General features: G+C 37.6%; 1 protein-coding gene across 2 annotated transcripts; it reads right to left on the bottom strand.

The window, feature by feature from the left end:
- Positions 1 to 5237: 5237 nt before the first annotated feature.
- Positions 5238 to 8454, bottom strand: LOC140974291 (zinc finger protein GAI-ASSOCIATED FACTOR 1-like). Of its 2 annotated transcripts, none has more exons than XM_073437663.1 (5): positions 7703 to 8454; positions 7194 to 7612; positions 6833 to 7095; positions 5592 to 6386; positions 5238 to 5536 (listed from the first exon to the last, which is right to left on the bottom strand). In XM_073437663.1, the coding sequence occupies exons 1-4, from the start codon at positions 7796 to 7798 to the stop codon at positions 5611 to 5613; spliced, it is 1554 nt and encodes a 517-aa protein (XP_073293764.1). In that variant the 5' UTR covers positions 7799 to 8454; the 3' UTR covers positions 5238 to 5536; positions 5592 to 5610. The 2 variants fall into 2 exon arrangements, with proteins under 2 accessions (XP_073293764.1, XP_073293766.1); XM_073437665.1 differs by having other exon boundaries at positions 7194 to 7590; positions 7703 to 8453.
- Between the last annotated feature and the right edge of the window lie 1298 nt (positions 8455 to 9752).

Below are 9752 nucleotides of genomic sequence, written 5' to 3'. Positions count from 1 at the left end.
ATATATATATATATCAGATTTTAACACTTACCACTTCCAATTTACATTTTGACAAATATACTCTATATTACTTTTATCCATTTGTGTCAAAACTCAAAAGTTATAATGCTTTATAAAACTACACACGATGTCTCTATAATCTGGAGTTGATTATTTTTACGACGCCCCGCGGTATATATAATAAACCATAATTACTAGAATTTGTTGTGGAAAAAATCCAAAAACTATCGAGCAAGTTTGTTACAATGTTATCTTGGTTCTTGAAATTTGATTTTAGTACGATACATTGATATTTCTGTATATTTAATCCGATTTCCACCAAAGAACTTACATGATATATACAAGATATACGATAACGATATCTATAGGCAAATTGTTGATTGGGATGGCAAAATTTCGTTCAGATAGTGTGTCTAAGCATCTTTATTTTGGAATATTACAAAAAATCTAACTAGCTTTTAATTTTATATGATGATCAAGTGACGTAATTTTGCATCCATCAAATATATTCTTTTGCACATGTCAAAGAAAAAAATTGTTAATTATGTTGTGATTAACAAATGTGAGATCTTAATTAATTTGGATGGTATTTTGACAGAGAACACATAAAATTTGATAAAGGGAGACACAAAATGTTCAGTTTAGATTTAGATATTCAAGATAAGTTTGCTTATTACTTATTTCTAGTTGAAATTTTGTTTCGAGCTCGAATTCGATCTTTTTTATGGTACTTTGTTCTCGAGTATATAATTCATCGTTATTATCATAAACTTATTTTAGTGATAATGACATCATAAATGTATGAAAAATACTTAGGAGTTAAGTTGGTAATTATAAATATGTACACGGGGATCACACGGCCCCGGAAAAGAAAGGGAAGCTTGTGGCACACAAAAGAAGAGGGGTTTGGTTGAGATTCTTGATTAGTATCAATCGTAAAAAGATTTGTTACACCATTATTTCTTCCAACTCCCCAAAAGCTAAAGCCTAAATGTACGAAGATTATTATTTCTGGAGAAAAATAATATTTTTTTATGAGTTAGATCGGATCGGAGATTCGTCTCACAATCACAAAAGTTTTTTTGTATTTATTATGATGAATAAATTTTCCTACAATCTTTGCCTTTCGGTACATATTGAGTAAATCTTAAGATTAACTTAGTAGTTAGCTAGCAGCAATTCATACTAGTTAGATGAGGACCTTTCTAATTATATTTAAGGTGTCATTTGATTTGTACGATAAGATAATAAATGATATAAAAAAAAAATAATCGAAAGCGTGCATGATAAAACGATAGATATGAAAACATGAAGGAAATATTTATTTTAGAATTCGAACAAAACTAAAAATCACAAATTCCTGTCCATTTGCACCAAATGATACCACTTGATTCATTGACTTTAAATTATGTGTGACCACTTAATTAGCAGGTCACATATATACAAGTGTGCAAGTAAAATGAAATAACGGGCTAACTTTAGCTATTATCTACTTCAAATCTGTTTCAAATACTATTTTGTCTTCTAATTTTTTTTTTTATAAATTAGAAGACATGCATCCATGAAAATTTTAGAACCCTAATTGAAAATATGAAATTTGAATAAGTTCCCACTTTAGGATTGAGTGTTTTCCATTTTTCTTACAATTATGTAGTTGGTCATTCCCTTCATTCTGCTGTGTGACCCTGAACCGGGCGGGCTTTTTGGATAGCTCGTTCCCAACGCGCTCACGACCTGACTGAGCGGTATGAGAATTTTATATATCTATTACATGTTAAACCCCAAAAAATATAGTATTGGCAAACAAGTTTGTATACAAATGCCCTTTTATATAATAAATTTAATCACGACTTTTATTCACATAAATGAAATGTCACTAAAATATCAATTATAATAAACGTGGATATAAAGCATTCGGTGTTAAAGGCACGAGCCCATGCTGAAACTCACTAAGCCCAATTAACAAAACCTCAACTAGGCCCATTCTTCCCAATCCCTATCTGAATTATTCAGAATCTGCCAAGAGAGAAGACGACTGATACTGCTGCGAAATTTTCCCGCTCCATGCACTAGTAAGTCAATCTCCACGGTCCGACCCGATTCCCTAATCTCCCACGTTTCCATGCAAACGCCACGTACCCTCCAACCAGCTCTGCTTCGGTTCTAAAACCCATTAATCCTCGAACGAAAAGCTGCAGAAACAAGAAAATGTTCAAGAAAAGCACGAGTCTCTCCAAAATCAGCCCTTGCATGCTGCTGCTTCTTCTTGCGATTTCGACTCTGTTTTCAGCGATCTGTGATGCGCATGCGCGTGCAGTTGACAGAGGTTGGAAAGAAGTAGGCGGCGGTGGTGGTTGGGATTCGGGGCCTGTGGTGGAGGAGGAGAGGAGGTCGGTGGTCTAAACGGAGTATGGAGAGATATCGGACGTGAGGATTAGGGATGATCTCAACGGAGGATCCTATCTTCTTCAGTTCTTCACGTTGGAGCCGAATCGCTCTTCCTTCCTGTAATTCTGCATGCAGATATGGTTTTCTATGTCCACTCAGTTAGTTCCATGCATCAATCATTTCTTCGAGATTATGCATCTGTGAACAAAATAGCTTGTTTTTAGCATCTTGAATCTGAAGATTTTTCGTGTTTCATCCCCACAGAATGTTTGGAGATCTCTGGGTTTCGTTTTCCAGAAATTTTTCTTGGTGTTTGTGTCGAGTTATCGATACATTGGACTGACGTTGGTGCGGTTGGCAAGAGGGTTGTTTATTGAAATTAAAGAAATGGCATCCCTTTGAATAACAGAAAATGCCACATTTAAAAATTAAAATAAAATTTGGTCCAATTCCTCATGGTTAACAATTGTGCAAGACGGGAGTATTATAACCCCATGATTAATTCCTTTCCAAATGTTTATAACTGATTTCAATTTCCTACTCGAATTTTGGTTACAAATTACAAAACATTCATGGTTGCATGTATGGACAATCTTGAAATTAGAGATCAAGTTATAATCATTGCTCAATATTGTTGTGGCATCTATTCAATTAGCCAACTAATTGAGAATACCACATACATGCCTCCTAAATGAGCTTGGATCGTCCTTGGATGGAAAATATTTGATTTGGGGTGGAATTTATAGAAGAAATGACACCCAAAACATGGACATCATATCCACATATATAAATTACTATGCAATCAAATGAATTTGAAATCCATGGATTTAAGTCCTCAATCAAAGCTTATCCCCGGGCGGGTTTCTTTCGAAATGAGCTCTTACAATAGACCAATATAGCTAGGAAAGTGAACCAGGGATGATCCTTTCACCTGAAAAGATTTTGGTATTAGATATATTAGTCTCGTTAAAATCCATGATGGCATTTGGCCACCCGCCGATGCTGTAATATAATTTTGTTTTTGCCTACTTTGAATAAGGGCACGGCAAGCTGAGCTGGACGGAGGAAGATGATCTCAAGCTTACCCATATAAAGCAAGGAGATGTCTACACTGGAACAAGGATCCGTTTTCTTCGTGCATAGCAGAAACCAAACCCATCAAGACGAACCACAAAAGCTTAGGATCCATGCCATTTTCGCTAATTCAGATGAGGACCTGCGTGTAGGATATTCTTGCATGGTATACTTTCCACATATATCATTCATTTAGTACATGATATATCTGTTTTTGGCTTGTCGGAACGTAATGTCTACTTCTAACTCGTCTAGTTTATACAGGAACCAGCGACTGGACCATATTCTAGTATCTGAGACATGATTCTTGGATTCGACAAGAGAGTTTTGCAGGCGACTTTCCAGGTAGCTAGATACTTGATTTCTTATCCCCACGGATCCAAGAATTTCAATGAGATAGGCGAGATTAATTTAGATGTGAATGTACATGATTTGAAGGTTTCTGCTGAAGTGATGGAAGAGCTATTAAGCGGAACAAAACCACCAGCTATTGTACCTGGAATTAAGCAATCAGAATTGGAGAAAATGTCGTGGGAGATTGAGGATCAATACATGACAAGACTTCTTTCAGACAGAAGTTATAACATATTCGAATCGAACAAGAAGAAGAAAAAGAAAAAGAGAGTGCAAAGTTGTTCAACTTGTATAAACTCCGGCTGTTGAGTGATCGAATATTTTTTCTAATATGTAAGGATCGATGATGAGCCCACATTGGAATCCGATGGCAACTGAAATTACTATAGCATTGCTTCGAGCCTTTATGATGATACAGTACTGTGTCAAAAAATGAGGTTTAAGGTTGACGAAGGTGATGTATTTTCAGTTCCAAGATTCCATTCGATGGCCCAAATGGCTTTCAACAACGATACATTCGTTTTTGTCGGATTTAGTACTTCAACAAAGAAGAACCATCCTCAGTTTTTGGCAGGACAGGCTTCCATCCTCCGAGTATTGGACAAAGACATTATGGCAGCATCATTCAACAGCACAAAAGAGACGATCGACGAGTTAGTGGCTTCCGAAGATGACTTGGTTATCTTGAAATGTACCTCTTGTGCCGAGGAAGAATTCTGAAAAATGGGAAGAGGGGAAAGGGAGAGGGAAGAAGAATAGAGGAGGAAACGGGAAGAAGAAGAAGAAGAAGAAGAGAGACACAGAGAGAAGAAAGAACAAGAGGAAGAAAGGGAAAGGGAAAGGGAAAGGGAAAAGGAAAGAGAGGGAGGAGAAGGAGAGGAAGAAGAGCCCGGAAGCGGCAGACGTGGTGAAGCTCCAGGTGGTGAAACACCGTTAAGTCCAGCAAGTCACCGGGGTAAGAGGGTTTCGAGGATTAGATTGACAAAGGGCTAAATTTTCGACGAATCGATTTTCTATTTCGTGTCTTTTTCAGATCGTGCTCTTTGTTATTTCTTGTGTTTGGTCTCTGTAACAAGGCTTGCTTATGTGGCAAACCCTCTTCTTGTAAAGTTACTTTCCGAAATTTTTTCTTTGCCCAAAAAAAACCAATCAAATTTCTGGCTTTTGTTTATGTTTCAGTTCGCCTTGCATTGAATCCTTCTTTTCCAAGTGAAGTCCAAGGTATTTTATGGCAAGCCTACCCACTAAACAAAAGGGACATTTAAACTTACAATTTTTAGTTACAAAATCAGGCTAGATTTTTTTTATTATTAATGACACAATTAGAGTGATTTATTCACAATAGATTTGGATCCATTATTTGCAAAAATCAATCTGTCCCAAAAAAGTAAATATCGTGAACAATGAATGATTAGAAAACATATCTGAAGTTTTAAATGCTGAAATATATTAGATGGAGGCATGGTCTCAATCTCCATTACAAGGCAACAGACAAAACATTAAAGAGCCTCAACTGCTCCCATCTTCACTTGTAAGTGTGCATTATTGTGTGATGTAGAAAATGTAGGTGAGACAAGATAAAGCACATATTTTATACACAAACAAAGAAGACTTCAAAATCGTAATTGTTGAATCATATATAACGTGATTAATAGACATTTAAAATATGCAATCAATCCACATCAATATTACATGAGAATTAGCTAGAAGTGTATCTCACCTTTGTAGAGCGTAGAGCCTGTCATGAGCGAGAATTAGCTAGAAGTGTATCTCACCTTTGTAGCATAGAGCCGGTCATGAGCCTCTTCTTCTCATGTCTTCGCCACCATATTCTCCACCGTAAAATGGCGGAGCGGAGCCGGTAACATCAAGCCCACCATTGATAGACGACATTAGGGCCGATAGCCCGCCATCCGATCCGCCACTTGCGGCCACTCCTAGCCCGAGAAGGTCGAGAGTAGGATGCTTAGGACCGAAAACCGATGGAGCGCCCAACATGAGTTCCTTTAGACCTGACCCCCCATCGCAGGCCAGTCCAAGGCCAAGGCCGGCTGCTAACGATGCCCCGTTGGGCTCGATTCGCTGCCCACTCCATTCTTGTGAACCAGTGTGGGTCGTGGAGGAAGACACTAACCCGAGGCCTCTTAGTAATGAGGCATTTGATGCCGTGGCACCCATCTGAGCAGCCTTCTGAAGCAATGCTGTCGCAGACATAGCTGGCTGAGGGGCAGGAGCATACTGCCTCCGTTCTTGCCCTGCCGTTCCGAAAATTGACGAACCTTGATTCATTGCGAGGGAGAGTGATACAGGTTCGGAAGATGAAGGTTGTGTGATGCCTTGAACATGGTCTGGATGAGAAATTGCTCGGAATAAATCAGTAAATCCGGTTGTCTGAGATTGCAAACTTGCTGTTGATGTCGTCGAAGCAAACAGGCTGGTAAAGACTTTACTGCTTGAACTTCCATTGCTACTGGAGCCGCTGCTGCAACTTGTTGTCAAGTTGACCAGAGGGAGCGTCTCCTCGAAAATCGGAGTGATAGTGGGATTTGGGATAGTGCTTTCTAGCAACTCTGTAAAAATCAAGATGTGAACTGTAAAGATAAAGATGCAAGGGAAAGATAGGCATCATAGGCTTTTATTTAACAATAATAAATACGAAAAGGGGTCTCCATTTTAAATCTATATGTGCTATCCCTTTTAGCTTTTGCATCTTGATGTCTCTAGCTTTAACAAAAAGACAATTCAGATGAATCTCAATTTTAAATTCAGTTGAATCATTGTTTGTTTCTCTATCAACTTGTAGTTCTTCAAGCACACTTCTTGAGCTTTCAAATGCTAGACCAGACTTCGTCCAATATAATATGTAGATACCAACAAACACCAGTAACAGACAAAAAACAACTAAACTCCAAGACCACAGACATATAAACAACAAAAAAATTTCTGGTTGACCCAACACACATAGGACAAACCCCAAATCTTAAACTGCCAAAATCCAAGTATCTAGTCAAAGTACCTGGTGTTTGAACAGGTAAAACAGAAGACGTTGTATCAGTGGAAACGCGTGTTTGTGCTGGGGCCTGTTGTGCTGCCGGTGGTGCTGGTGGTGGTGGTGGTGGCGGCGGCGGCGGCGACGGAGGCTGCTGAGGTGCTGTTGGTGCAAGAACATCAACTTTTGGATCTTCATCAGCACATGGAGTCGCAGACACCGCCTGCACTTTTGTACTTTCCTCTGCTAATGCATCACAAAAGGCCCTGTGTGTAATAAAACTATCCCTCCTGCATACCAATGATTCAAACCACAAATCAACCCCAAAAGAAGCATGAATCAATTTAGTCGAATAACACAAAAAGGGTTAAACATGAAACACTCGAACCTCGAAAACAAAGTTCCACAATCACATTTATATTCCTTTGTTCCACATATCTTCAAATGCGCTTTCCAATCCGATTGAACCGCATAGTTCTTGGAGCACTTGTCACATTTCCACTTCTTCTCCCCATGTTTTCTGCAGTAATGCTTCTTGATTCCCGTCAAATCGCCCAAGGCCCGTGTGGGATCGTGATGGACGCAGCTCTGTTCGGGGCAGACGTAAACCCTTTTCTTTATTTCTTTACCTGACCTTTGCTTAAGCTTCCATGGCAAATTATGACCCCTCCGATGAAGCTGTAAATTCTGGTCCCTCTGAAAACCTTTGCTGCAAATTTCGCAAACGAATCTATTCGTTGCCAACAAAGTATTTGGGGATAAAGCAATCACCTCCGCATCAGGATCTAGGAATAACACATACGAAAACTGCCCGCTATGAAGAATCAAATCTTTCCCACTGATTGATCAGAAATTATAACAAAGAACAAAGTATTCACAATTTTTACTTTATTTTACCTGGCATTCCAGGAAGGTTCCGCTTCTTAGCAGCTGGTTTCGGAGGGGCGGCAGGTTGGTTCCCTGAAGAGGAGTCAACGGACACCGCGGAATCATTCATGGTACTCAGCACGCATGAAATGATTGAACAGTAAGATTTTACTCTTCTGCGATTATTACAAAGAGAAAATTCAAGAACTGATTTGAACTGTAGAAAAAGTGAGCTCCGACAAATTCCCCATTACTTCATCAAAGCTTGCGACTTCATAAACTTGTAAATATTTACTGGTCAGTCCACCATATTTAATAGCTAACCACCAGTTCCTGGCCAAAACAAGAAATCCTTAACCAAACCAACAAAACGAGTAATAAAAACAGCCCCACCGGAAAACCAATCTCCCGCGAGCCCACGAGAGAGAAAAGTGGACAAGAACCAAAATCTCAAAGCTTAACGAAATGGGGTGCGGGAAAAATGGAAATTTCGAGAAAGTTTCTGCGTATTGACTGATGAAATCACAGAAGCTGAAGCATAAGTGGGCTGAAATCTAGCTATGCCAACTCCAATCAGCTAACAATCGCTGCAAACAATCGAACAAATCCGAAACCCGATTCTTGAGGTCGGTTATCAGAATACGTGGAATAACTGATAATGAATCGGTGGCTGGGAAAAGCAAGAGAATTTTCCGTATCGTGCGTAAATGACTGTGTGTCTGTGTGTGGGAAATTCTATCCTCTTCAGTGTTTGCCTTTCGGGTCTTCACACTTGACTAGTAACTTTCCATGATCAAAAGAAATGAGTATTTAATATACTTTTTGAACTCATTTCAATTTTAATTTGAACACATAAGTACAATTTTTGTTCTTCCATTTAATACAGCACACAAATTTTTTTCAGAATATCTCGTTTCACCATTAATTTTGTGATCGTGAAAATATGTTAAAAAATTATTTTTTATGATAATTATAAATCAAATCAATCTGTATAAATAAATAAAAAAAGCAAAAATTTGTGTGAGACGGTCTCACGGGTAGTATTTGTGAGACGGATCTTTTATTTGGATCATACACAAAAAAGTATTACTTTTTATGCTAAGAGTATTACTTTTTGTTGTGAATATGGATAGGGTTGACCCATCTCACAGATTAAGATCCGTGAAACGGTCTCACATTAGAATCACTCATAAAAAAAAAAAAAAAAATCAACGAGAACTCCACTCTAAATATTCCAACTCTCTTCATTTAGAAATTGGGTTCTTTTCGTCCTCATGATCTTGAGTCAAAATTGGTTTAGGCTTATTTTATTCACGGTGTACGAGAGAAATACCATAATTCACGAATTTCATATATTTTTTCGTCTGAAACAAGGTTCTAAAAAGCGTGAAGCGCCCCGAAGCGCGGATGCCGAGTTCCAAGCTTTTCAAGCTTAAGCGAGATTAGCACAGGCTTAAGCGTAAAAAAGCGTTTTTTATCTTTAGTGTAATTGTAATTATCTCAAACCAATAAATTGATAAAATAATACATAAATATGATAAATTTAAGTATGATGCATTAATTCTCATATTTATAAAATCATAAAAATATCAAAATTACAATTTTTATTTTTTTACAACTAGACCACATTAAAAATGTTAAATATATGTCAAATCATTATCAGACACGTTTAATCATAATTAAAATTAAAAAATAAACATCTAAATTATAAACTTAATTTATTATTTTAAAATAAAAGGACATACCTTCAAAATAAAAAAAATTAAAAAAATAAATAAATGCGATTAATTGTGATTAAACATGCTTAATTAAACATATTAATTATGCTTAGTTTGACCGCTTTTTTCCGCTTTCTTCGAAGCGGGGCGTTTTTGCCGAGCTTCAAGCTTAAGCGCGCTTAAACAAGGTTTAAGCGGGCTTTTTAGAACCCTGGTCNAAAAATTAAAAAAATAAATAAATGCGATTAATTGTGCTTAAACATGCTTAATTAAACATATTAATTATGCTTAGTTTGACCGTTTTTTTCCGCTTTCTTCGAAGCGGGGCGTTTTTGCCGAGCTTCAAGCTTAAGCGCGCTTAA

Source organism: Primulina huaijiensis, chromosome 3, assembly GCF_012295235.1.
Source record: "Primulina huaijiensis isolate GDHJ02 chromosome 3, ASM1229523v2, whole genome shotgun sequence".
NCBI lineage: Eukaryota > Viridiplantae > Streptophyta > Magnoliopsida > Lamiales > Gesneriaceae > Primulina > Primulina huaijiensis.
The sequence above is the reverse complement of the archived record's forward strand: the minus strand, read 5'-3'. Positions and strand labels throughout refer to the sequence as shown.